This window comes from Anarhichas minor, unplaced genomic scaffold (assembly GCF_050575085.1).
Source record: "Anarhichas minor isolate MPS153535 unplaced genomic scaffold, ASM5057508v1 ptg000018l, whole genome shotgun sequence".
NCBI classification, from domain to species: Eukaryota; Metazoa; Chordata; class Actinopteri; order Perciformes; family Anarhichadidae; genus Anarhichas; species Anarhichas minor.
Window position 1 is genome coordinate 10,176,068 of NW_027466464.1, and position 27,971 is coordinate 10,204,038.

The window sequence follows — 27,971 nt, forward strand, 5'->3', positions numbered from 1 at the left end:
AAAAACCATTGAATTTAAATAATTGTTTTACAACATCTGTTGCAGTTTGACTTGTGATAATCACGCCAGAAGGCACAGTGTAGTATGGGCATTTTATTAACCGCCGGAACACAATCTTCTACTTTTTCCACTGCAATTGTTATCCCGGACATGTTACTTTTACTGTATATAATTTCACCATGGCCATGGTCAGGCGCCCCAAATCGAGTAATTAGGGGTTTGGCACCTTGCTCAGGGGCACATCGGCAGGATAGGATAGTCAAGTGGATTGCAGTCTTCCCCCTGATCTCAAGAGTGTGGATCTGGTCCACCTAAATCATAGATTTGACTTCAGTTTAATGCAAAGTAATTTAACTTTTGGTAAGAATACCTAGGTTCATGTGTCATGAAGCACTCTGATGTGTCCTTGAGCAACACACTGAATCCCGGTCAGCTCCAGTGTGCAGTTGTATGTCCGAGACTGACCTCTCCTCTCCTTCAGAGTATCATTTTTCACATTGACACCTTTCCAATTATTAATACCAACGATCTAGACGCCAAATTATTAGAATAAAACACGGTGTGCGTTAAACATCAAAAACACAAAGACACAGCAGCTGTATGTACATTCAAAACTTTATTATGGAATACAGTGTAGAAAGCGGTTTCCCAGTCAATGCAAATGGCCTGCACAATATTACACAGTGGAAAACGAAACCAATATATAACCCACAGAAAAAAAAGATAGAAAGAAAATCCTGCTCCCTCTTCTACTCTACTGCCCTCTGTTGGGCTTCTAATGAGCACACTCTGAAAACCAAGGACCCACCCCACTGCAGCCTCCATATGAACACCATTTCCTCACAGATCTTACTCGCCATTATTCACAGTGTGAGAGGTGACTATTTCTTTCCATGTACTGTTGGTATGGTGACAAACCATTAACATGAGCTGACTGAATGAAGATGAACGGGAGACTCATATTTCATCCCTGCTTTCACATCCCTGCCCCTGACTCGCTTGCAGCTCTCTCAATGGTGAACGCCTACCATCAATATACAGGCACTGCCTCCGAGGAGTCAAGTGTGCGTTGATGGCGGAGAGGTGAGCAGCATGCCTGGAGGGAAAGGAAGGAGGGGAAAGGAGGTGCTGGGGAGGGAAAATCCATTATATACACAGGCTGGCTGGCTATCCATCTGGAACTGCAAGTCATTTCCTCTCTACCTTGCCCTCTTTCCTCCTCCTCCTCCTCGTCCTCCTCCTCTCAGCACTCCACTTGTTCTACCAGCAAAATGATTACCAAACCAAAAAAATAGACTGCGTCGGCTTACAACTGGACGAAACACCAGACTGAGAATGACAAAACATACACGCAGAGATAATCCTAACCCATCCCCCATGCCGGATGCCTCACATTTTTTTCTTTCCCTTCCCCGCTCCCTGTAACCTTCACGCCCACAACCTGCCCTTTTCCAGAAACAAAGCAACATGAAATCAACAAAAGAGCAAAAAAAAATAATAGATATATTTATATATAAGGGGGTGATTTCTGAGAGCCCCTATGCATGAGGATTTTCAACACAATATATTTCAGTGAATGAGAATAATATACAAACAGAGATGAAGCCAGCCCCCCTCCTGTAGCTTCAGGAACGTAGCATGGTTTATAAAAGAAAAGAAAAGAAAAGAAAAGACATGAGGAACACACTTAAAGTCCAAAATCACAGATCTCTTTTAAATGTGTATTTTACATGATATCAAAGCAGAGCCCGTTCATCTAGATTTATATAATTTTTTTTCCATTGTTTGAAGTCACGTGATCACGAGAAGATACTAAATGTACAATCTTGCTAGAATGACAATCTATACGTGAGGAAGGATCTCAAGAGAGCAGCGTTAAGATCTTGGTTGGTTTTTTTTGTGTGTTTTTTTTTCCAAATCCTGTTGTCATTGTTGTCATGCACTACATAGGAACAGCTAAGACTTCAGCATAACTTCAGTAACATTACACGCAATTTAAAAAAAGGACTTTACATCGGTTTACTTTTTTTTTTTCTCCTCAGTTTTCATTCTTTTTTGAAAAACAAAACCTTGAAACGAAAAGAGAAAAAACTCGAAAATAAAAACAGCTCATTCAGAATACATAATTATTACCGTCGTCATCAACATATTCATTATCATCAGCATCTCCAAATATCCTTAAGAGCCTTGTGTGACTTAACACAGCCCAGCTATCGTAAGAATGCCGAAAGAAAAGAGGATGGAGGGGAGGGATGGAGGAGGAGGTGGAGGAGGAGGGAGGGGGGGTACTCCAGTGTAGACTGTAGAGTGAGTGCAGTAATGGTGCAGTTAGTGGGGAAACAATGGACTTCATTTAGAAAAATAAATGTGCCTGATTTAAGCGTACTTTCATCATATAATCATTACAAAGAAAATGATAGAAACAAATGAATACGTCCAAAGTTTGAATAATGATTTCTGCAACCAATTTTTTGTAAATGAGGCCCAGGGTCAGCGTGCGCCTAAAATCCCACTGATCAGCGGTCAGATTTGCCTACACAAGTCCACACCTAAAACTGTCCCACGCCCAAAAATAATCCCGACTATGCACTGGCCCTGAATCAGCGTGGAGAGAAAGCGCTTCTTTCCCCGGAGAGAGGGTTTGTTTCAAAGCGCTGGGCGGGGCCTTTTTTCTCTTTCCGTACGTCAGCAGGCCCAGACGGAGCAGCGAGTAAAAACGCCTTTCTTTAATTAAAAGGCGTCTCGCTCCGATAAAGTGAACAGACATGGTGCAAACTGGCTCGGCCACAGTGTCCGCCCAGGCAGAAATGAAAGAAAACCCTGGCTACAGTCGCTCCAGCATGGTCGTAACTGACTGTTTCAGTCACTCAATGATCTAAGACACACTGCCTTGTGGAGACATGGGGCTATTCGAGGAGGGGGTGGGGGGGGTTGGGAAGGAAAGGGGGGGGGGTTGATGTGTGGGAGGAGATGTCTGTGTACATGTGACAGTCTCCTCAGTTCTGCATCTGCTCGAAGAACTTGTAGGTCGGGTTCTCGTAGCCGTTCTGCTGCATCTTAGACAGGTGGCGCTCCTCGGGTGTGACGGCAGCGTCCACCTGGAGGGGAGCCAGAGAGAGAGGGTGGGGGGAGGTTAAACACACACACACACACACACACACTCACTCATGTGGTGTGTACAAATGTAAAGAATCTACATTTTAAGACCTTTTTAATGCCTCCTGGAAGAGTAATCGGCAAAAATAAAGAAACACGGCTGCCATAGCCACCACATTTTTTTAAATTAAACGGCTAATGGAAGTTCTGGAGTGATAAATGAGGATAGTTAGAAAAAAAGAGGCAGGAAATGAATTGCTAACTGGCATTAATCCCATCAAATTTAGTGAGCAGAGTGTACAATACCATCCCAACTCGACATTTTTAAGCCTTTTTTTCAGACTGACAACACCTGTACACCCGATACATCCATCCACAAATACCCACATTCAATACTGACGAGCAGCTTGCACTCACACGGGCATGCATGTGCACAGCATCACCCCCCCACACACCAGATTGACGGGCGTCTAGAACAGCTTGTGCACACACACACACACAAACACAAACGCACGGGGGGTCAGCTGTTTCCCACCTCAATGACTCCGTGGTGGATGGAGGTGTACTGCTTCTTCCTCAGCATCACCAAGGTGATGACGATCACGGTTGCTATGACGACGCCTCCAACCATCAGGCCGATGATGGCGCCCTTGTTGGAGCCCACGTCCTCGGCGAAGAAGACCTGCGGGGAGTTGAAGGACAGGTAGTTTGTCACGTGACCGATCGGAACCAGCGGGATGGCTTTTTTCATAGACTTTCAATGCACACCAAGGACTCTCATTGTGCACCATGCACATTATGTGCTACTGTGTGCACGTGAAACTGCTGAGTAATGAGTGTGCTTTCAGCACAGCAGGCCTGAGAGTTAATTGTGCTTAGATGGTTTGCATGTTACTTCTCCCAGAGATCCAATGTGCTTTTAGTCGCTGCGTCTACTTTCATTCCACCATCTTTGAATATCACTGACGGAGGAGAATGCGGCTGACATTCAGAGTTACAGCCCATTTACTCCTGTTTTCGTCTACCCAAAGCGTTTTGCAGCGCATGCTGTGCATAATTACCAGTACATTTCCGAAAATGTACCTGTTTTTGTCATTAGAGAGGCATATTTAGCTCGAAAACAACTGCTGGGGAACAAAGACGCAACACATAAGAGCGCATCGACAGTCTGTAAGGTGACTTGTTTTTGAGAGGTTTTTTTTTTTCCTGGTGGAGAATTTTGGCCGTCAGGTGATCTACAGAAAGCAGAGCATAAAGCGACACTGATGCAGTACGACTCAGCTCCAACACAATACTAACACACGTGATTAAAAAATAAAAAAAAGCAAATGAAGGCTCAAGGATTACGCTGCTCCGTGGAAATAAATAGAAGCAAATGGCGGCTTCAGAAGGGAGGAAAACAACTCCTGATAACTTCACCTATGCTGACGCCAGCAGGGATAATGGGACGGAAACTAAACTGCAGATAATCTTACAAACACACAGCTTGACTTGGAAACACTGCTACCTCTGCTCGTGTCAAACACTGCAGCGAGTGTGGACTTAATTTCAGGCTGGCGAGCCTCCTCCAGATTAATCCTGCAGAACGCTGATTGGGGGCTACGGTGAATATCAAATGAAGGAGTTGACTCAAAGAGGCAGCCTGACACACTGGCTGCTCATTGTGAATGCAAGAAATGTGATATGTAATAAAATGTAGGGATTAAAGAGATTAAAGCCTTTAGGTGAGAGGAATAAGGTACGCGGATTTGGATTTGACAGAGGACGGATTGAGGTTTTTGTGCTGCTATTACAATACTGGATGAGATTAATGAATGAATGCAGAACTGGGTTACAGCCTGGTAACGGTTTTAGCACCTGTGGGTGACCAAAAAAATACATGCACACATAAACTTAACTCTGATCAGAGGACGGTGGAATTTAGAGAGGAGCAGAAGTGTGACGCACGCATTGTCTCCACGCCTGTGTGTGTACTTATGGAAAAAAGAGGGCAGAGTGCACGCCTGCAATGTGTCAGTGAATTCACCTTCATGCTTGTGTGTCCTTGTCTCTGTTTAGTCTGCAGATACAAATGGAATCGGTGAATATCAAATGAGCTTGCTCTCTGTTTGTTTGTTTACCAGTTTCTGGTGGTGAACTTCGTATTCGGTGCTCTGCCTGTCCTCGGTCTCCATCCGCAGCTCAGGAACAGCTTCCATCTTCATTCCAGTCACTGGCAAAGGGAAGGAAAAGGACCATCTATTATGGATGGTGACACTCAGCCGCTTTCCCCTTCTCAAACTCACTTGCTAAAGCGGGACGGACAGCGGCATGAATTGAATACAGCACATATATAGCACAGCATTAACAGCACAGTATAGACTCTGCATCAACAACCCCAGCTAACGCCTTAATGGAGGTCAAGTGGAGTTGGCTGTGTGCAAACAATGGCGGAGAGATAATGGAAAAATACTGTGCTGACTTTATTGCAAGTCTGTACTTCAAAGCAACCTTTAAGAGGAGACATTACTTAACCAGAAGAAATATTTTATATTATTAGCCCGAAAGCTACTTTAACGTAGCAATAATTGTGAAAGTTAACATGCAACTTTAGCCATGATCTGAAGCAGTGTACAATAAACTTTTTGGACAACAGTACCAACCTGGCCGTGTGGGAATGCCTCTGTCAAGACTGGGGCGAGAGTCAACTGGCTCAACTAGAGAGAAAGATAGAGAGAGCAAATGCATTTTGGGTGTTTTTTTTGTCAACTTTGAACCAAAATGTAACCGACAACCCGGTGCTTCAGGAAGTACCCTGGTTCTCAGTGTTGGGCTGGTTGAAGCTCTCAGGGTGGACGAAGCTGACTCCCCCCAGGCTAAGTGTGTCCTCCTGGGTCAGCAGGTCGGTCTGGCCGTCCCCCATCTCCTGGTCGGGCATCAGGGCGTCGTTGCCGTAGCTCACCCTCACGTCCGTCTGCAGGTTGGCCAGCTGCTGGGCCATCTCCGTCTGCTCCTTCTGCAGAAGCTCTGGACGGAGGCAGGGAGGAAGGAAGGACAGAGGTCAGAGGACACAAGTGAAGCGGAAGCGGACAGAGGGAAGGAAGGAAGTTTCGCTTCATTTATCAAACTTCTTGTATCTCATCAGTTAGTTTCAACATAAAATGCTCCCTATGGTGAAAATATGATAAACGAAAGAATAAATAAACGTACAAGCGTTTCCATTTCTGCTTAAAGAAAATATTTTATCCCATGCAAGGACCCAACTGTTGCTCAATCAGGAGGGACAGACAGCCTCCGAGAAATGTTATAGAACATGGTGCTTTTTCTTCTGTGTATGTTTGTTCCTGTGTGTGTTTTGCCGAGGCAGCACAGACTGTGACCGTCTCCGAGACAGAGACACAGATGGCTGCGTGACGCACTCAACTCCAATAAACCCAAAAAACCCACAGAATCCTAGCGAATGCAGAAGCGGGAGAGAGGGAAGGAGGGAGGGAGGGAGGGAGGGGATTTATCTTCCTGGCGAACAGTTTCATTTGACTCCGAACAGAAGAATTAGGCCAAATCGCTCCCGTGCCCTTATCAACACAAAAAATGCATTTTTGGGGGAGCTGGTATTTGGAGCATTCAAACTCTCCACAACATGTAGCACAATCAGGACACTGTGTCTTCTAATATATCTTTCTCATGCCAGGGTCAACAGTCACATTTGTATTGTCTTGTCTCTCTACCGACACCGCTCTCTCAGCTAAAACCACCTTTCCATCTTTCTCTTAGTTTCTCCTATGAATTGGATTCTATTTCTACGTATACGTCATGTTTTAGAGTGAAAAACGAGTGTCTTAATTGTCACAAACTCACCAACTTGGTCCTGGATGTCGTCGGCCACACCGGGCACCTTGTAGAGAAGTCCCAGAGACTGGTTCATACGCTCCTCAATGACACGCAGGTGGGTCAGCACCTTGTATACACACAGAGACATAAGTAAATACAAAGCTGCATCAGCCTCTTCATAAAAAAACGACATCATTTACATGTCAAATGATAAGGCTACCTGAGGTCTGATCTGCGCGGCCTTCTTGGGATCCACCATGCGGACGTGTTCAAAGTGTTTGAGGGTGTGCTGCCTGTCCTTCTGCTCCGCACGCACATACTTCTTCAACAGGCTGAAGACGTGGCGAGGCTGCAAAAGACGATGACGGATGGTTAGGAGCGGAGGAAGGACGGGGCGATACATTTATATACAGCGTGGATCAGAAAAACAAAATGTGCAAAACGCAATCCAAATCAGTCAGTGTTACATAGACGCAAAGGACAAACTAAGCAGAACACAAACTTTATGAAAATTCATGTTTTGTAGCAGGTCAGATCAAATCAGAACAAGCCCACCAATCATCTGCTGAACTGTGTTTATATAGCGTACCCTGGGTGGGTCCTGCTGCAGCGCCGTCAGGTAGCTCTCCAGAGCCAGGCGGCGGCGGTCATTCAGCAGAGCCTCCACCCGGGCCATGTGGGTCTCCACCAGCTGCTGCCGCTCGCTGGCCGCCTCCTGCTCCAGCGCCTCCACCTTCTCCTGGAAACGCTGCACACATTGCAACATATAGGTAACATGTTTCACAAACAACCGTCGGGCGGTTTGACGCATATCCTGTATGTGCATGTATTAACCTGGATGACGGCCTTCTTGTCTGCACGGGGAAGATTCTTAGCTTCCCTCTCGGCCTCCTCCCACTCTCTCATCACCTGGGTACAACAAATTGAATGCAACTTGTCAACCTACTGTATCTCTGCACATGTGCTGCCCACAGGTTGATTTTACACTTGCGTGAAACATCTCGTTGTTCTTTGTGGTCTTTTCACGGCTGTCTAAATGGTAGAAAATCGTGACATTTTACACGGCTTTGAAAAGATAACATCTGGGCTGCAGTGGGGGGAAAATATCAGCTCCTGCCGGTCTGTGTAAATAATCCTTTCTGATTGAAAATGTTGAAATGGTGGAGTGTCTGCTTTTCAAATCATAAGGGGATTTACGTGCCAGGTGAAAGTGCAGCGTGACGAAGACAGCAGAAGTCCCAAATCGACAGTTTCTGTTCCCTTTTTGGTCAGCTTCGTACCACTCTGACTCACTGGGTGAATTCTTTAGTTCAACCCAGGCCTTTACCAAACACATGACCTCAAGAGTATCTGTAAGGATGAAGTGAACTGTGTGGAATCCGATGATACTGCGGCTGTAGCTACCCACGCAAGAAGAGCTATCTACAGAGTCTGGCAAAAGAAAGGAAAACAGCGCTTTTAGAGCCACTAGGTTGTTATTGCTGCTGTCTGGAGCTTTGAAACGGTGACATTGCTGTGGACCATCTGGCTCTCTGCCGGAGCGCGAGCCGGTTGATTAAAGAACACAATTAAAGTTGAATTGGCTCGGTCGGCTTACCCGGGAGGGATTAAAAAAAAAATAAAACGCACTTATTCGTTTTTACTTGACACACCCTTTCTCCCTCCATTTTCAATTCATGGGGAAAAAAAAACAATCTTTGTCCTCTCTCTGAAACAAAGAAAATCCACCTCTCTGTTCTGCCTGCTCAGCCACCGTCACGGATTCATGTGTACACAGTGACTGCTGATTTCCTTCACAGTGACCCTTTCCTTCCTTCCTCTCCCCTCCCCGTCAGTACCTGGGACATCCTCTCGCGGTGCTTGGCCTCCAGGCTCTCTTTGGCCTTCTGGAAGTGGGCGTGTTCGTTTTCATCAGCAGGCGTCTCCAGGTAGTGGTCCACGGCGTCGGGGGAGCTGGGCGTGGCTGTGGGTACTGCATGAAATGGAAGTAGAGGGAGAGAAAGAGGAGGCAGGAGGATGAAAACACTTCATCTTTTTACTGCACGCTTTTATTTGGATGATCTGGGGACTGGCTCCGTGTTTTGAAAACACAAAGCCTGAAATGGGTTAATAGGGTTAGTGTGAGATCGAGAGAGAAGGAAGATGAGATAGCAGCTGTAGCTGGAAGCCAGCACCCTCCAAAAAGCAATCAAATGAATGCTTCAGATGACCCGTAGTCTTTTGTAGAATAGGGACAAAACCCATCTCTCACTTATATAACTTCATTCAGAGCGTGATGCGGCTCACATGCCAAAAACACTGACGCTGGAATTCATCCTCTGGGCTCAAAAGCAGGGACTGGAATTTGGTCGACTTAGCAGCAAGAAACAGAAATGGACCACATAAAGCGTGAAACCTGGATTTAAATCCGTGGAAAGTTGATTATCTTCCACAAGTATGCTATCAAGAGTGGTTGGTGGTACGCGTGTGATTCTGTGTGTGTGTGTGTGTGTGTGTGTGTGTGTGTTATGCGTGAAGGTCACACGTCATGTGAAATCGGTTATGTCCGATGAGAGCGCATGACTGCACAAGACACAACAACAACGGAGAGATGTTATTCACTTTGACCTAAGCCGAGTGCTTTTGTTAGCCTCCATTCCTCAAAATCATTGAAGGATCAGTTCTCCCCAATTAAGATTTCTCACTTACCTCCAGTGGCATCATGCAGATAGTTTGGTTATTTATGGGGTTTAGAGAGAATTAGTTCAATTGAGTACAACTGGTGTCCTTGTTACTCTGGATAATCCCCCAAATACACTCAATGTTTTTTTTTATTGGGACCATTTCTTTGGTGGAAAGAAGTGACCTTTGCTGTATGAAGACTTGCATTTACAAATTTGCTAAAATACCAGTTGCACTGAGACTGTGAATGACTGTTAATTGACCACACAGGCAAGTGCAAAAGGGTTTGTGTGTTTTGTGTCGTGCGGGGAAATAAGACACTGCGGCACTTTTGCACCTCCACTATACTCAGCGGAGCAGACGTCCCAAACCTAAGCACGCATGCACACACACCATCACACCTAAACACACACCGTGGATACAATTAGATCACAATATAGGGAGATGGAGATAGCATGACTCCATTTTGCTGCGGGGCAGATCGTGCACTTCCTGTCTGAGATGCGCACACACACACACACACACACACACACACGCATATATCAAGCGAGGTCACTGAACCTTACACAACACTAGAATCAGCATCAGAGCCAAACACTTAAACCGCCTTCCGCTCCCCATCTATAACACAAAACTCCCCTCTGTGCGCAACACACACACACACACACACACACACTCCTGGTAATGAAAAAAAAAACAAAGCCAGAAGAAAAATAGGTTGGCAATCCAAGACTGAGCAACTATTTGAGATCCAATCACTTCCCTTTGTGACTGAATGATCACGTCTGGCTCATCAGCAAGTGGCGAGAAATACTTTTCCTTTTAAAGCCTTCGCCTTTAAGAAACGCCTAAAGGCCAAATATAGCAACACGGTGTGAAAACCATCACGCAATCGTCCTCATTTTCAGCCTCGCCACCGATAATCAATCATCACAATGTGACGCAGAAGGCGGGTGTGCAGGAGTGTAATGACGCATTGATGAGTATTTCCTTACCGCTACCGAGTGAACGTTTTGCATTTTTCAAAATTGCAGCAGGGTAATTTGACATCTGATTGAAGCGGATGTAATGAATTAACCAGAACAATAATGTAAGCGAGCCTGCAACACGTCAGCGATGTAAAGGACAAGGTGCAGCGAGGTGAGGATTATCGCCAAATAATTCCTGCATGGATGGTGTTAAAACTCATATTCACGTTAAAGAAATAGTTTATGCCCATGAAACGACTGTAATCATAGAAAAGACAGCGGATGCTCTATAGGACAACAACGCTGTACCCATGGCTAGAAGATTCTAGCGTGTCATTAAGCCTTTAACGCAAACTGTCCATGAAAATGAATCGTCTGTTTCGAAGCGCTGTAGTTGGAGCGTGTAGTTCTTGGTGCCACGTTTCACGACTTTATTGGTTTCCTAATGGAAACCAATAAATGCAACTTATTCTGAAATATCAAACCTCGTCACAGAGAAGCCATGTTGTAATACAGGATTTCTTTACACGTCTCCAGCTCTTGGTCCAGTGGTCCAAACTGAAATGTACTGCAAAATGGAAATGCCTCACAAATAGAAGGAAACCAGCAACAAACTGAGCCGAGTGCGACAGTGAAGGGAACAGGCAGCGTACAGGACGATCAGGTCGGCGACGTTAAGGATCCACGAGGGATTAGTCTGTTTTTAGTGCAAACACATTTATTTGTGACAGACACGGAGAGACGGCGGCGGGGAAAAGGTTAGCCAGGAAGTGAGCTGACAGGTAGGGAGCGTTTAGAAGAGAAGCACGCCGAGCAAGAAACTTCTGAGCATCTGGCGGCTTGGAAAGACGAGGGTGAGAGACAAACACGGCTGCTGGGCGAGGTTCGCCGCTGTCGGGCGGGACTTACTGACGCTGCTGCAGACAGACAGGCAGTACTCCTCTGAGTCAAAGTTATTCCTGTTGCCTCCGCAGCCGCCGTAGATAAACTGAGCACAGCGGCCCTCCTCGTGGTCAAAGTACCAGCGGGACAGCATGGCCCGGCACGGACCGGTCTCTGCATTGGCCCAGCATACATCTTGGAGGACACACACACGGACACACACACACACACACACACACACACACACACACACGTCGTCATCACTCACAAAGCAGTACACGGCCACAAAAGGCTCTTCAGCTCACCAGACACCATGTAAGTGCCTCATTTGTGGAGCTGTGTGAAAAATTGTCTCGTCTGTTCACTTGTAAAATATGCCACTTAAATCCAAGGACCTATCAAAATGAAATGCTTTATGTCACATACAGCGGCATGTGAAGAAAGCCAGGTTCCAATTTACAAATTTAACAATAAAGAAACAAAGGCGGAACAAGCAGTTCTGACTCTAATGGAACGTAGCTAATGAACGCTCTGGGATGATAGATGAGCACAGTAAGAAAAATGACAGCCGGGAAATTAATTGCTGGGGAACACGAAGTTCAATTGTGTTTAGCAAAGCATAAAGAATTGAGAGAGAATCACGTTTTTTTATGTTGTACAACTAAGCTTGTTCCACACTAATCTAAATGAAAAGAAACCCGTCCTCTGATTAAGGGACAGTTCACCCCAAAATCAAAAATACATCCTCTTCCCTCTGGTGCTATTCATCCATCTACATTGTTTTGTTTAAATCGCTTTGGACTACGATAATGGGACTATATGGTACTCGGCTTGTGGTGCTCAAGTGCCCCAAACATATTTTCTTTCATGACCCAGTAATCCACAGACCTCGTTGTGAGCAGTTTCATGAAGGAACTAGTTTCTTTCCATTGAACTACACCCGCCAACCGCATCACTGCGCAGTAGGAAGTATGCAGCTACTACCATCTACGTAGATAAATAGCACTGCAGGTACGATTGATTTGGGGTGAACTGTCCCTTTAAAAGAAGACCTCCAGATAACCCGATTATGAAAACATAAAGCGGGGTCTATTTATAACAGAAGACGAGAACCAAAACTAGACACGCGTAAGAACTGCTCCTCACCCCTGACGACCTCTTCCACAGACTCGGTGGTGGTGGTAGTGGTGGTGGTTGTCATGGCAACATTGGTGGTGGGCTCGTCGGCGTCATCGTCGACGATATCGTCGTCGTCTCCCTCCTCCTCCTCTTCCTCCACCACCTCTTCATCCTCCTCTCCGTCTCCATCCTGGTCGTTGTCCAGCAGGTCCTCTTCCTCCTCCTCTTCGTCGTCATTTTCCTCAGCCACATCCTCCTCCTCTTCCTCCTCTTCCACGTCCTCCTCTACCACAGATGGTCTGGCTTCCTCTTGCTGCTCCGCTGGCTCTGGCTCCCGCACCATACTGGGAGGGAAGCAGGGATGGAGAGAAGAGGGGAGAGGGGGGAGGGAGGGAAAGGGAGTAAGGGGACATATGGAGAAAACAAGAGCAAATGGGGGGGAGGAGAGGTGACAGAGAGAGAGAGGGATGAGGAAATAAGGAAGGCAAAGAGGATGAATGTGAAGGAGGGAAGGACAAAGACTTTAAATTACAACCAACCTGCAGTTTTACTTCAAAGGAGAGAAATACATCCTCATGGCAAAGGTTGAAAATGAAAGTGGCAGTATCTCATCTGAGCGCTGATGTATTACTGCGCTGCTGCCTCATTTATCCATGTACGCAATTGTGTGTGTGTGTACCTGTTGTCGGAGTAATCAGTCTCCGCTCCACCCCACCAGACATCGGAATCATCAGCGTCCTGCTCGGCGCTGTCGGCGTCGCCCTCCGCCTCAGCGGGACAGCACACAAACTCCACTCCTCGGAAACGGTCGATGCCGCACGGCAAAAGCATCCCATAGTCGTGGAGATTCATGGTCCTGTCTCCGCAAGACTGCGCAGACACAGGACCACACCCACACACACACAGAGAAGAATCGGATCAGTAACTGTCCCTGCTAGTCGTTGCAGCAGCGTTGGCATAGGCATGTGCTCACCTCCTTGGCCACGGTGTGCCAGTGCAGGTGGCTCTCACACTGGTCCATGCGCTCCTGGTGCAAGAACTTGCACTTGTCAGGAACGAGCAGGGCGTCGCTCACAAACTCTCCCACTGCAGCAAAAAGAAACCAACATTTATAATTCATACACAATGGGCAGATTCAGCCCTTTTGATTGACTGAAGACACATTTCGACCAACACTGATGGCTCCCGAAGAGCATAACTGGCTCCTAACTCCTCGTCTGTAGTGACTTTGAGTAAATGCATATGTGGGACTCACCCAGGCAGCGGTAGGGCACCACGATGTGGATGTGACTGCGACACTGCTTGCGTCCCTTCTTGCACCAGTTCTGGATGCTGATTGGCTGGTTGGCCTCCACCACATTGGTAATCTGGAGCTCTGGGTACACCTACACACACACACACACACACACACACACACACACACACTATTATATTTATCGTAAACGAGACGAAGCTGAATTTTTTTATTGTTGCATTGCAGCTTTCCCGGTCTCTGCTTGGCAGACTCGACTGTGTTTACCTCCACATTCCTCTCAGCCAATGCACGACATCTGCCTCTGCACATTATTCATAGTCGACGTGTCATCCCTTTCCAAATACATCACCCCTCCGTCTTTATCGCGACACCCCCCCCCCCTACGTTTCCTCTCCTCTAGTGCCTCTCCGAATGCAGAGGAAAATCATAATAATTCCATATCATAAAATTCCATTCTTGGTTTCTTGACACTCGGATGTCACCTCTTCCATTTAGGCTGTGTTGCATGTGTTACGTTCGGTTTGGTTAGCTTTCACTCTGCCTAATTTCTGTGCTCTGGACTTCTGTGCTCTTATATTCTCTCAAACCAGCAACAACAAATTCCTCCGCTCTAATATCCTTAGCAGTTTGTGCTTTGGGTTAGTTGGTTAGTTGCATTGTTTTGGTACCACCTCTGTTTGAAAATTGTTCTCACTCGCCCAAACATACCAAAAAAATGAAACTGTAAATCTGCTAGAAAAGGAAAATGAAGATCGTCTAATCCTGCGTGTTGCACTGCTACCCGCTCAATCGTTGTAATTTGCCGAGAGACTCAGCTTGATTGCTAAAATATAAATGATCAGACCCAAAAAAATCCAACTAAAATGCCATGACTGTAAAAGTTTATCGTCTAGGCTTATTGCACACTCAAAACAAAACAAACACTGGGCAATTACAGTTTAAGTATTTCATATATCGCAGCATACGTGGCCAAATGAGAGCCGTTTTCAAGGCATGTCGCGCACTAAAGATGATTTCAAATGGTCTGAAATGACTTCTCTAACCCCTGCTGCAACCTAAAAGACACTGGCATTTTACCATCACACTATTACTGTTTGTTCAATACTATCTGACATTCACCTTTTCTACACCCCAGAGTCATATCAGCTTTAAAGGGTGGATGAATATGATCCTGTAGGATCAGGCTTAATTAATTCCACGGGGGAAATAAACAAGTTAGACCACTCCCAACACTTTACCTCCTGGCAGTACTGCAGGATGCCCTCCTTGGTGCCGATGCAGCTCTTGGTGCCCGAGGGGTCCGGCTCCCACTTGCCGCTCTGCACATTGATGTGCATGTTGAGTTTGCCGCAAAACATGGCCACCTGGGGCTCTGCCAACAGACCCATAGAAACATCTGTAGGCACCTAGGGGTGGGGGGGGGGGGGGAGAGAGAGGCAAGGGAGAGATTTAATGAGATGTACCGCTCATGTCTTCTGGAGCACTTGCGCTGAAAAATGCAAGACGGATGCAATTAAATTTCATTTCTCAGATAGAGGGGGAGGAGAGGAGATTAGCGTGTTAGATGAAAAGTAAGATGAGGTAAGCTGGTTTCAGACGAGAGGAGCGGGGGGGGGGGGGGGAGAGAGAGCGAGAGAGAGCGAGAGAGAGAGAGAGAGAGAGAGAAGCCAAAGATGAGGTGTTGGCGAGAGGAGCGCAGGAACAAATTCTCCTCCTCTCCCGATTCTAGTCACATTGTGGGTTTCATTTCTGTGCCCCTATAATGAAACTCTTAACAGTGCTAGCATCACGTTCAAGGGCTCAGCTCATGTTTGCCATCGGGTGTGCAAAAGATCTCACTGAAAGATGCCGGGAGAACAGGGCACAAAAGGGATGGACATCAAAAATCAATAGCTTTGGACGAATAAATTGCCTCAAACAACAGGCCTGGAGCAATCCAACACACCCTCTGTTGTTTATGATGTCCACGCACAGGCACACACACACACCCACTCTACCTCCATGTGCAATGCCATTTATGGGAAGAGTGTACATCTCTGTGCCCATGCTGGCTTTCTCATAGACGGTACAGTGTTTATATAACCCTCTGTTGATTCATTTTGGGTTTGTTTCACAGAGAGCAAGCTGCCTGCAGGCAAGGGGAGGGTGTGTGAGCAAACATGTGTGTGTGACAGAGAAAAGCCCGCCTTTGGCATGAATGTATTAATTTTTGTGTTAATTTCTGTGTTGGTTTGTGCATCTGCGTGTGTGTGTGTGTGTGTGTGTGTGTGTGTGTGTGTGCGCCATTGCTGTCTGCCTGCATAAGGAGGTTTTGTGCTCCCTTAGGAGAGGAGGTGCAGACAAACCGCTGAATGTCTGCATTGTACTGGCAAATGAGCTAGAACAAAATGGGAGGGAATACAGGGAGGGGGGGGCGAAAAGAGAAGTAGAGAGAGGGAGGGAGGAGAGGGACTGTCGCCATTGTGTGCTCCCTAATCTTGTTAATGGTTTTGAAGGCCCTGGCAGGCAAACAAATGTTGTTTTGTGAGACGGATAGCATATTTTTTCCTCCAGACTTGATTCTCTCCAAACAGCCGGGGGCATAAAGTCCTCTTCCAATCTGAGAACAGCTAAAAAGGTGGGGGGGGGCATCGATGTAGCTCAATTTGAAGTTGAAAACTCAAGTGTTTGGATCGATTTAGCGGGCATGTATCTGGTGCATCGGGGGAAAGATAAACTCTGCCAGCTTTCATTATATTGAATTTAAAGATATTGACAGAATTTACTCACTTGGCACAGTCACAGACAGCGTTCTCTGCCTATTATACATTTTAGAGTGCACTTAATATTTTGTACAGCCTCCATAACTGAAACTGTTGGCGGGGGTTGCGACAGCTGCAAAATATCAATTATATTCACAAACTGAGAATCTTTTCTATTACAAATTAGTGTGTCTGTCATTTAACAACTTTTCTACTTTTAAGAACGTTCATTAATCTGCTTCGATGAGCTAATGGTTCACATTTTGTCACGTAAACACAGGCTTTGTTGTCATGTATTCTAAACAGCTGATATGGAGCATATGATCCCTCAATAACATCCTCTAAAGATCACAGATCAGCTCACACGTCCACGGGTCGTACATGCACCAGCAAAGTTCGCAGGTCAACATGCTGCGGTAGGAAATCAGTAAATCCCTCCTCGGCTCTAACACATAGCAACTTAACACTGGTGTCAATCAGTGTTGACACCGGGCCATCTGCAGCTCGTGGGGTTATTTAGAGGATTTGCAACTCGATTCCCACACTACCATCTGTGAGTGAGGAGCGCCCGACGGGGGAGCAGATCCGATCCCGTCCCGCTCATTAACAGTTAAACCCAAGGGCCAAGTGGGAGCGGAAAGTTTTAAAATAATCTTAAAAAAAAAAAAAAGTTGTGTGTGCTATCTTATAATTAATTAACTTTCCCGGTGCCCGGTTTCATTTTGACCTTATCCACTCACCCTCTGGCCTCTCTCTGTCATTTATTGAAAGAGATAAACCAACTTCCTCTCTGCTCGAGGCACAGGTAGTTAAATCGGAGCCAACTGCTCGCTGACATTCTAATTCTTTGTGTCGTCCTCTTTTGGATGGCAAATCATATCCTTGCCAATCGCTCCTTCTTCTCCTTCCTGCGTCTCAGCCTTTCCACCGCTATCTCTCCACCGCTCTGTCTTCTGAAGGAGGAGGGGGGGGGGGGGAGAATCAGCCAAGCCTTCGCTGCAAGCTTATAAATCAGAGTCCCAGGATGGTGGCGGAGGCAGGGGCGGGAGGAGAAAGTGAGAGGAAGAACAATAACCACAATGGCGAGAGACGGGGAGAGATTGGAGAACAGATGAATTGGACAATAAGCCTTCGGGCTCGAGCAGAAGGTCAAGCGCTCTGTGAAACCGAAAGGATGTTAGGGATGGAGGGAGGGCCAGGGACGGAGAGGGAGGCTGATGGAAAATCACGGAAGGGAAGTAAATGGGAAAAGATTGGTAATTCTGGTGTCAGAAAGAGGAATTTGTTAGTAGAAAAGAACGAGTGCGTCTCCGCTCAGTTAAGCTCAGTGCCGGCTTCGTCAACATTTCCCAAAAGATTCTCAGTGGCAGCAACGCCACTGATTATACTGTGTGCAGAAATAATCACTGCAATCACGACGGGAGAAAAGATAAGACCGGTGAGAGGAAATGGCTTCTTTTTCTTCAATGCTAGGAAGCTAGAATCTACCCTGAGCGAGCAACAGATGGACTCAAAGAAAAGCCAGACTGACAAACGGTGAGACACGTCGGCGGCAGAGTGGCAGACAAATGTATATTGCAAGAGGAGACACCAGGCTTCCCTCTTCTCCTCCTCTCTCTGTCTTTATCCTAGCTCAGCCCTGGTTCACATTACTGCCAGTCTACCAGCCGTTCATCCTGCAGGGAGGGCAAGGAGCAGTAATCTGGGCACTGAGGATTAGCACGGCAGCCTGGTCAGGAGAAATATCCCCCTTTGGTCTCAATCTGGCATGATAGCCATCACCGGAACGACGGGGAGTAAGCTAAGGGGAGAGGAGGCTGATGCTCCATCAGATTGACCCCTGAGTCAATTAAGAACCCCCCGTCACATATTGCTTGGCGTGCTACTTCTCCCCCAGCACAAATTACAAGGGATGCAAATAAAACCCTGATCCATTAAAAATGTTCTCCAGCTTCTTGCCGCTCTTATTAATCATACTAACACAAAAAATGAGAGCAAAAAGTTGCAGTGGAGAAAAGCTGGCAAAGCCCGAACAAATTCCACCATAAAAATAATTTAAGGAGGGTAAGATTCATGCCGGTGTTTTGCTGCGCTACTTGCAAAAAAACGGGGCAAAATCGAGTCAGTCACGGAAAGAGAATACAGACTTAAGCTACTGGGCCTGCTGACCCATATGGGACCACAAAATTAAGTTGCAAATAGCCCGTGTCCAAGTTGTTAAAGCGTGGCATGCCATGATGGCTTTTAAACTACACAAAGCGTTCAATGTCCTCATAATAATTTAAGGTTGAAATGGAATTAGTTTCCCCCCCGAGGGAGGCTCACAGAAGGAAAACAGACACTAAAAAACATACAAAACAGACAAACCGACAATCTAATAATGTAATGCAATAACATTGTAGTACTAAAGCGATTAAAGTCAGATTATTTGCTACTGCAATTTGATAGAGTGGTTCGCTACTCCAAGGAGGTTTACCGTGAGCCCACGGCTGAGGCCCACGTCAACCGTCCACACGTGTGTGCGTGTTGTGATTTTGAAACACCCAGATTCAAATCACAGTTCCCATCTCAGACAGGTGACCCGGTTCCACAGCTGGAAACCCATGACATCACATCCAGGAGAACCTGAGACACACGCAACGTGATCTTTGCCTCGTCATCGTCAGCCTGAGTGTCGTGTGTTCTGCCTTAAAAGGCCTTACTCCGCTTTATTATGAGATCTTTTGTATTTTACAGGTGCACTCAATTTAAGGGTTAATAAACATGTTAATATCTAATTAAATATTCTTCTTCTTCTGTCCAGCTTGCTGTGTTAACGGGGCGGTCTAGTAACTCCCTAACAGCCCCATAAATTACATTTATATAACCACAATAACTAAAAACTATTACTGACTGAAATAAATACCGACCCCCTTACAAGCTTGTCTCCCCTTGGACTATTTTGACTTTGGGAGAAAACACAAATTCTACAAACTCAAAATATTCAGCCAGAAAAATCCTTTATCGTCTGAATTTCTGCCCCTCACCTCTCAAAGGAGAGAACATTCTCATCGATCAATGCAGCTGCGCAGCACTCCCCGCGTGTAGGAGTTTGTAAGACACAATAACTCTTCTTCTCCCTTTATGTAAATTGCACCACCATTCCCATCTCACAGTCAAAGCAAAGGGACTGTAAAATGTGCTGATATGTGTGAATGAGCCCGCTTACTGCTGGCGCCCCTCACAGATGAGATCGGCTGCACTAAAGAGCAGGAGGAAGATGTTTATTACCCATTAAATGTAAATGGGGGGGGTTGTCAGAAAGAGCAATATTGCATCAAACGCTTACAAACTGCAAATATATCCATTCTACACACACACACACACACAATCTTTGAAGTGTCCCCCCATGGGCGCTGGTCCTGCGGTGCTATTAATTGTGCAGTCTTATCTGAGTGGTCCAGGCCTGCCATGGGGAGTTGGAGGGAAGGTGGTGGGGGTGGTGAGGGGGGGTGTCTTAGATCATCTCTCATCCCACGGGGGGTCTCCCCCGGAGAGCGAGATGTGTCGCAGGAGCCCCACACACACACACACACACTCTTTAACACACATCTTTGGCTAAGTCCAAGCTAGCAGCTAACAAGACAGGGCTCTATTGTCCGGGCTGGGACACACTGAGCTACAAGATAATGTCAACTGGTGACACGGTTGTGTGTGACTTAGACACACAATCACTACGTCGACGAGACAGAGAAGCATCTCCTCCCGCGAGTGGCAGTAACACAATGCAAATAAGGCCTTTATTGTGTTATCGCTGGCAGCCCTTAAACATTTACGAGCGGGATAACGTGTTATGTGACACAGCAAACTTATATTGCCTCGGTCTGGGTCATTAATCAATCAATCGCGGTGGAATCGAGCACCGGCCCGGCTGTCTGTGGGTTGTTTACAAGACGCAGTGGGGAATTTGTTTGCTTAGCTTGGGGAGGATGTGTGAAGGCGGAATTAGATAAGACTGGCGAGCAGGCCCTGCTGTTACTTAAAACCTTCAGATCGTCTTTGACTGGACTTAAAGTGAGACTGCAATGCTATCCCACTCTGGTGTGTGTGTGTGTGCGTGCGAAGCGATCTGTGCCCGATTTAGTGGGAAGTGTGTTTCACTGATTACAGGGAAAGCCAGACCCTCCCTTCTTCCTCCCCTCCCCCCCTCACACGCCTTGCCGGACAAAAGTGCAATTACAGAGCAGATATAATATCAGACACAACGCCTTCATCACATAAATAAACACACAAAACAGGAGCTCTGAATATGTGAAAGAAACAAGGAAATAAACATCTGGATTTGGGATGGATTGACTCGAGCACCTCAAGAAACACAGCATGCATCGCAGATCTATTGTCAGTTTGGGAAAAATATCGATCTCACTTGTTGGGCTTGAAAGGTCAAACTGGCACAATGAAACCATTCCTTCAAGTCAAACGACCAATCAATGAAGTGATCCCCCCCTCACATTTAGAGGATCTGTCCGTGTGCACACCGCCACGTCTTTTATTTCTCCGTCTCAAAAAGTTCTCATTGAGTTTGTGAGGTTAGTTTGAAGCATTATCGTCATTCACATTCGATTGTTGTTCTAACTTATGCCCATTTAATTTCTCTCGACGTGATGGAGGGACTCAGTTTCCTTAGTAATAATCACCATGGATACAGAGCCTGCTCTCAGCCCCCGGGGGAACGGCCTGTTATAACCCCCCTCTGTCATCGCTGTGGCAACCCGAGGCAACGCCATTATCCAAGTCACCTGGGAGGAGGAATTTCATCAGCAGGGTTGGTTGGGGTGTGTGTGTGTCTGTGTGTGTGTGTGTGTGTGTGTGTGTGTGTGTAACCTGCATGTAGCCGGGCGTGCATGCAGGTGCGTCTGTGTCCCGAAAAGCGCAATGGCCGGCTCATTCAGTAACGACCTGCTAAACTGCCTCTGACCTCAATGGTATTCAACTGGGAGGCACCCGACAGTGGGCCGCCAATATACACAGATGGAGCGGTGATTGCCTGCACACACACACACACACACACACACTGATGATACCCGCAGTGATCACGCTATGAACTGTGGCTACTGGGATCAGAAATTACACAAAGCTGTTGACAAACATAGCTTAATAACGGCTGCTTTTTAAACCATTAAAACCTCATTTTTGCATCATCATCAGCATGTCGCAGCGTCATACATCACACATGCATGTTGGCCCTGTGGTTCGATGCATACGTGTCAACCCTACACTCATTGTCTTCAAAAAGATTCAACATCTGTAGCAACAGCATCGTCATTCTCCCATTATAACTCGACTTAACTAACTTTTCCTAATGTCTTTACTTGCATCAATAAGGCTGTAGGCAACAATTTTTGTCCTCAAAAAATTCCATTTAAAAAAGGCTGATACCAGAAGCCTAATAGTGTGTTTATAGCTGCATACAAATGATTTACGGCTGAATGTGAGCTCATCCGTGTTGTTACTAGGAGCCACTGTGAATCAGGGCCCTAGGGTGCCGATGGGAGTGTTATCTGGAATTGTCATCGGCGGTTACGAGCACCTCCTCCGGGGAGGGCCGGCAGGTAGACAGGAAACACAGTCGGTTTAATTCTAAATCAAATGACTCAATGCTAAAACAAGGAAATTATGATTAATACCAGCTTAACAAGAGGAGAACATTCTATTTCCCAAATCCCAAATCTAAGCGACTTGGGGGTTTTTCTTACAGAGCACACTGTCGATTCCAACATGAGGGATTTTCTAAACAATGGCTTCCTACCGCACGCACGCACACAGCTAGTTCTGCTGGCGACTGTAATAACACAGGAAGTCCGCCTCTTTCACGGAGGACAAACAGGAAACGGATCCAGAAATAGCAGGGCACCGTCAGTAAGGTCCGTCCATTTTCTGACGCAAACCTCCATCTCACCCCTCTCTTCTCGTTCACACACACACACACACACACACACACACACACACACACACAGCTTGGCATTTCAAACAAGTGTTCCAATTTCACACTTGGACTCCAGGAGGACTTGTCATCTGCAATTGATGGCGAGTCGCCCGACTCAAAGAGGTAATGGTTTCATAAACCCTCCGAACTGTGACTCTCAAGCCGAGGGCACATCAGTAACACGCTGTATGGATGACACAGCGTTTCAGGGAACGGAAAAAAAAATAAGGCGAGAGTGAGAAACTGCTCTGGTGGAAAATGGTAAAAAGGAGGGAGCGAGGGAGGAATGGGTGGGAATAACACACAGCGGCCTAATTATAGTGCAAGTACCAGGCACCTGGGGGAAGGCTCCAACACTATGGAAGCCCTGAACACCCAGGACGGGGAGTGGAGACATGGGAAAGAGACAAGTGAGGGGACGAGGGGGATAATTTCTGTAAGTGGAGGAATATAACCCTCGAAAAAACAAGGACACCCCCCGTGGGTATTTTTGTGTGTCGATGGAGGTGGTGAAACGAAAAAGGACTTCCACAAGAAACCTTCTCTAAAAATAACGAGTCGGCAAACGTCTGCAGGAATCAGAGCTGCGGCGGGGCAAAGCGGCGTCCGAGTGTGTATCCGTTTCATGGAGATGGAAACCAGTAGAGGAAGACAAGACCACGGAGAGTCGAGCTCCACTGTGGTTCCAGGAAACATTTACACGGTGGAAGAAATGCTTTGTGTTGGTTTTGATGGAAGAGCTGACATTTGGATTTGTTCATTAAACCGCTGAGATTAAATAAATAAAAAGTGCTTGTTCAATTCTGCTCATAGACACAAAACAAACCACGCAAATACTTAATCCAAAACCACCAAGGGACATACTTCTAATACCCCTACTGGTGTTTGATGGCTATTTGAAGTTTTTCATTTATATTTCTGACCTTTTGGTCGGGAACATCAACAGCATCTGGCCCACGTCTGGAGTTGACAGTGGCTGGTGAAGCTCTTTTTGAAATGGCAGGAACATGCTTCAGATGGAGGCCATGTGTGTATGAATACAGTGTGTGTGTGTGTGTGTGTGTGTGCGCAGCTTCCTCGCTGATGAGGTGAACGCTACTCGATGCTGCCGAGTAATTGCGCAGGTCGGAGAGACTCGTTCCCCGGCTTGTTATTCACATTCCGTACCAACAGCTGCTTACTCAGCAGCGGTGAAAGGAAGAGCACTGCTGATATTTACAGATGGAAAATAGCGGTGCGATGGTGATGAACGGAGATTGACTCTAATATGAGAAGTGGGAGGGAGGACGGCGCGTTTCCCCCGGCGACTGTTACGCGTTTGACCCAGTAGAGTGCGATACCTAAGCGGCATCTCCATCCAGGCCCTCGCTGTGAATCAGAAAGTTCCCCGAAGAAGCTTCTTATGCCATCAGATACTTGCTGGATCTAATCTCACCTCCCGGCATTCATCCACAGTATCTCAGTCAGAGGCCAGGTTGCACTGCACAAAGCGGGCCTTTGAGCTACGCAGTGGCCTGTTCCCACTGAAAGCAGCGCTGCCAGATTCCTGTCATGCTTTGAAATGGGGGGGGGGGGGGGGCTACCTTTCAGTAGGAAAACACGGTATGGACGCACAAACCCGGGAGTGTGAGGATGACACCAAAAACAAAGAGACTAGGAGAAGAGGGTGACACGGAGGAGGAAGCAAAGTCAAACAGGCGAAAGCATCTTCGGTGTTCACGAGAGAAACGGGAGCTGCTCCAAAAAACAACGAGCGCACCAACGTTATCCTCGTGTTCAGGGACCATGACGACCGAAACAACAGTATCAAAAGGTCAGGAATTCTTTTCTCCAGGACAGACAGAGGAGGGAGGGGGGGGGGGGGGGGGCATTAATTGGGGAGCACTGCGGTGTCATTGCTGTTGTTGACACAACCAAGATGGACAATGTGCTCTGTTTGAACAAGCCATCTATTTGCACTGGTAAGGCATGAAGGATTGTTTTTTTTTTTTTGAGACAAAAGCCAGGGAGCGCTGGAGACAAACTCCTTTCATGTCTCATTAAATAAGAGGACATCCAGTCCTGCCACGTGACAATGTCCACTGTTTACTGAGACGAGGAGAGACGGGCACATGGAGAATGACGCACTGATAGAACCACAGAGACCGGTAGGACTGGTGCCTGTTTTTCTGCAGCTGCTGATTCTTTTTCCCACATTGATTTATTTGTCCCGTTTTAAAAGATCTATAGTTTGTCGAGTTCTGAGAGCAAAGGGGACGTGTTTAAATTGCTCATTTTGTCCAAACAGCAGTCCAGAACCCAAAAGGTATTCAATTCACCCTTGGGTAACAAGAGGGAAAATGACCTCATTTTAGAATCGGAAACCAGCAAGTTTGGCAATTTTGCACACTTTAAATTGACTTAAATGAAACTTCAATTATCAGAATTGCTTTTTGTGACTTGAAATGCATTTGTTTTGTCCCACCGACCAACTAAAACACATTTGAGAAGCCACTGAATTTTAGCCATTGTTGCTTGAAGAAAAATAACCTAAATCATTAACCAATTATCCAAATGGTGCCGTTGATCATTGATTGTTTCAGGTCTGGATATGGTGCCACATGCATGTCCAAAAGGAGCCACTCTTGAGCTTGATAGCATAAAAAAACTGCAGCGTGAGCAGCGGGAGAAGGTGCCAGAGGGAAACACTGGCGGCGGCCAACAGACATAATGGCATTAAACCCGCTAATAAGGTGAGCGGGCTGGTCCGGGCCCGGGGCTGAAAGACTGCAGTGTGCACACAAACAAGCCTGCACCCATCCAAGAGCCATTTCCCAAGGATTCACAAATACACAAAGGCTGGCATCCAACTCCCACGCTCCACACACCGTCGGGGGGGGGGGGGGGGGGGGGGGGGGGGGGGGGCAGCTTCCTGCGAGCTGTGTGTTTGATGTGGCGCGGCCATGGAGGCTATAAACAAGCCCCAACAAGATATTAAAGAAGAAACCGTCTCATTATCAAGTCCGATTTAATCTTGCTTACATCGTTCACTGTTCCATCTCATTTCATCACTTCTGCCCTTTGACGTTTGTAAAGTAAACACTCCTCCAGTAAGCAAAGGGACGGATTACGAGCAAAGCCACAGCCCAAACTATTCATTCAGAGTCCACTGATTAAAAGCCGTGTACAATGAACGCCTGCCGCCACATTACACCTGATTCATCCGGAAGAGAAATGAGCAGAAATGGCCGAGACAGCAAAAACAAGAGAATGGAGAATAATAGCCATTGTTTGGCACTATCGATCGATTACAAGTCATTTATGGTGTACACACTACGCAGTATGATTGTAACTGCCCGGAGATCCAACGGACAGCGTAGAGCTGCTCCCATCTGAAACAATGTGGTTACAGGAATGTGTCATTTCTCTCACATCGGAGGCGAACAGATGGAGAGAGAAACAGTCTCAGTCGGGGACATCCCCATGTTTCAAATGGTGTTTTCCAGAAATAAAGTCTTTAATAAAAGGGGGGGGGGGGGGGAGTAAAACTGTTACAGCATCAAGAACATGACATTTCTACAAACATGTGTGCTGAAAATGCCTGAATTTGATAAATTATTATTTATTTCAGTGTCATATCACTACAAGATCAAGTCCCTGGCGTGTTAGAAACAGCTATTTTAGCACAAAGCCCGTTTCTTGGCAGAGACGCTTGGAAAAAAAAAAAAAGGATGAGCAGTGATTTAGTGAAACTAGGTCCGATGTATAGATATTAATAAAGAATATCTCGTGTATAATATCGACTATCGTCACAGAAAACCCCGTGATGGGTTGGAAAAAGCAGCTTAAAAGGCAAACAATGAGAATCAAAGATCCTGTTGGCTTCCCAGTTTCCTGACCCTCGCTAAATGCTGCAGTGCACCGCCGCCATCTTACTTCTCCATTCTCTACCGTCTGACTGAAATATGACGGAGAGCGTTCACAATGTTTTTTTTTCTAGAGGATGCTGTCATCTTCACGGGTTTATTTGCGCCGTTAAAAAAAAGCCAAAAAAAGCCAGAATCTGGCGTCAAGTCTTCATTGTGAAGCAACGAGACGTCTTTTTGACTTATTTTTATTCCCAAAACACGCCCACTCCCTTAAAATCAGCCCTCGGGATACGGAAAACGACACAATACGCTTTTCATGTACTCCCTGTAATGACTTTAAATGGCATTAAATGAGCCCAAAATGACCAGTAAATAATCGTTTTATGACGACAGCGCGGCGACTCATTTGCGCAGTGCTACTCGGGTACAATAATTTGTTTACAAACACTGATTACTTGTTTGTAGCGTGTTTTAAATCGGAGGAAAAAGCCACTCGCGTCAATGTATCAAACAAAGGAAAAGGAGACATTATGGGTCCAGCTGTGGATCAAATGTGTTGGACGTTCTCGTCATTGCTACATTGTTACACAGCCTCTATAAATCAGCTACAACAGGCTTAAAGGGAGACTTCGCCTGTACGGAGCATCGGAACAATAAATACAAGTTTATTTGTCCTTATCGCGTACTTATAGGGGGGCTGAGCACAAACAAAAACCGAATACAAAATACCTAAATGTTTGTTTTCTGCTGTTGTAAAACACAGTGAGCGGTTTAGAAATATCCAATAATTCACAATAAAGTGCCCACGCTTTAACACAACACTTCCGGTTTGAACCTTCAACATAAGACTCTTTATTAATACAATGGGCCACTTAAAGTAAAGTAGCCAAGTAAACACAATGTATTCTATTACACTGATCCTGGTTCGTGTCTGTTTTGCAGGAAAATTAAGTGGTGGACACAAAGACATAACGCAGAATGCGGACTGGGTCGTTACAGTGTATGGCTGTTTATTTTCTTATTTAATGTAGAATGAATTAGCTGTATATAAGTCTGTGTAGTAGAATGACGATAAATGATCCTTCCATCATTCAGTTATTGAATGTGATAATCCCCTCCTCCCCCTTCAACACATCCTAAGCTTTAGCTCTGGAGGTAGGACCGCCTCGCTTCCGGTCTAGCTGCGGCTAACTCTATCCAGCTTGACGCAGCTGACAGACACAATATGGTGAAAATACTTCTCCACATCTCGCACAAAAAAAGAACGGGGTTTTCTTACCTCTGCAGCCAGAGCCGAAGCCGCCACAGCCAGCAGCAGTAAAGCTACTCGGTCCCCCATGTCGGTTCGCTGTCACGACGCTCCTGAAGGCAGCGTTTCTCCGGACGGTCTCAAAACGTTAAGCGTCGGGTGAGAAGCGTGTGCGTTCGGCGCCGGTGACTCCCGTTGTGTGATTGTGAGCGACACCGAGGCTGCACAGCTGCTCAGCAACTGATCACCTGACCACGGCGGAGTGGGATTAACACACACACACACACACGCGCGCGCGTGCGCGCGCACACAATATATGCGCATACACCGTCTATCCCTCACACGCGTTATCTTTCTGACGCACGTGCACACATTTC

The 27,971-nt window shown here is 46.4% G+C and overlaps 1 protein-coding gene across 2 annotated transcripts; it reads right to left on the bottom strand.

Moving 5' to 3' along the window:
• Positions 1–597: 597 nt before the first annotated feature.
• appa (amyloid beta (A4) precursor protein a) lies at positions 598–27,935 on the bottom strand. 2 transcript variants are annotated; one of them, XM_076094507.1, is made up of 17 exons: positions 27,625–27,935; positions 15,030–15,197; positions 13,792–13,921; positions 13,510–13,622; positions 13,216–13,406; positions 12,564–12,880; positions 11,445–11,612; positions 8,745–8,878; positions 7,741–7,815; positions 7,496–7,645; positions 7,127–7,255; positions 6,934–7,033; positions 5,890–6,102; positions 5,739–5,792; positions 5,217–5,308; positions 3,632–3,778; positions 598–3,098 (listed from the first exon to the last, which is right to left on the bottom strand). In XM_076094507.1, the coding sequence occupies exons 1-17, from the start codon at positions 27,682–27,684 to the stop codon at positions 2,997–2,999; spliced, it is 2,343 nt and encodes a 780-aa protein (XP_075950622.1). In that variant the 5' UTR covers positions 27,685–27,935; the 3' UTR covers positions 598–2,996. The 2 variants fall into 2 exon arrangements, with proteins under 2 accessions (XP_075950622.1, XP_075950621.1); XM_076094506.1 differs by having other exon boundaries at positions 7,496–7,654; positions 27,625–27,933.
• Positions 27,936–27,971: the final 36 nt, after the last annotated feature.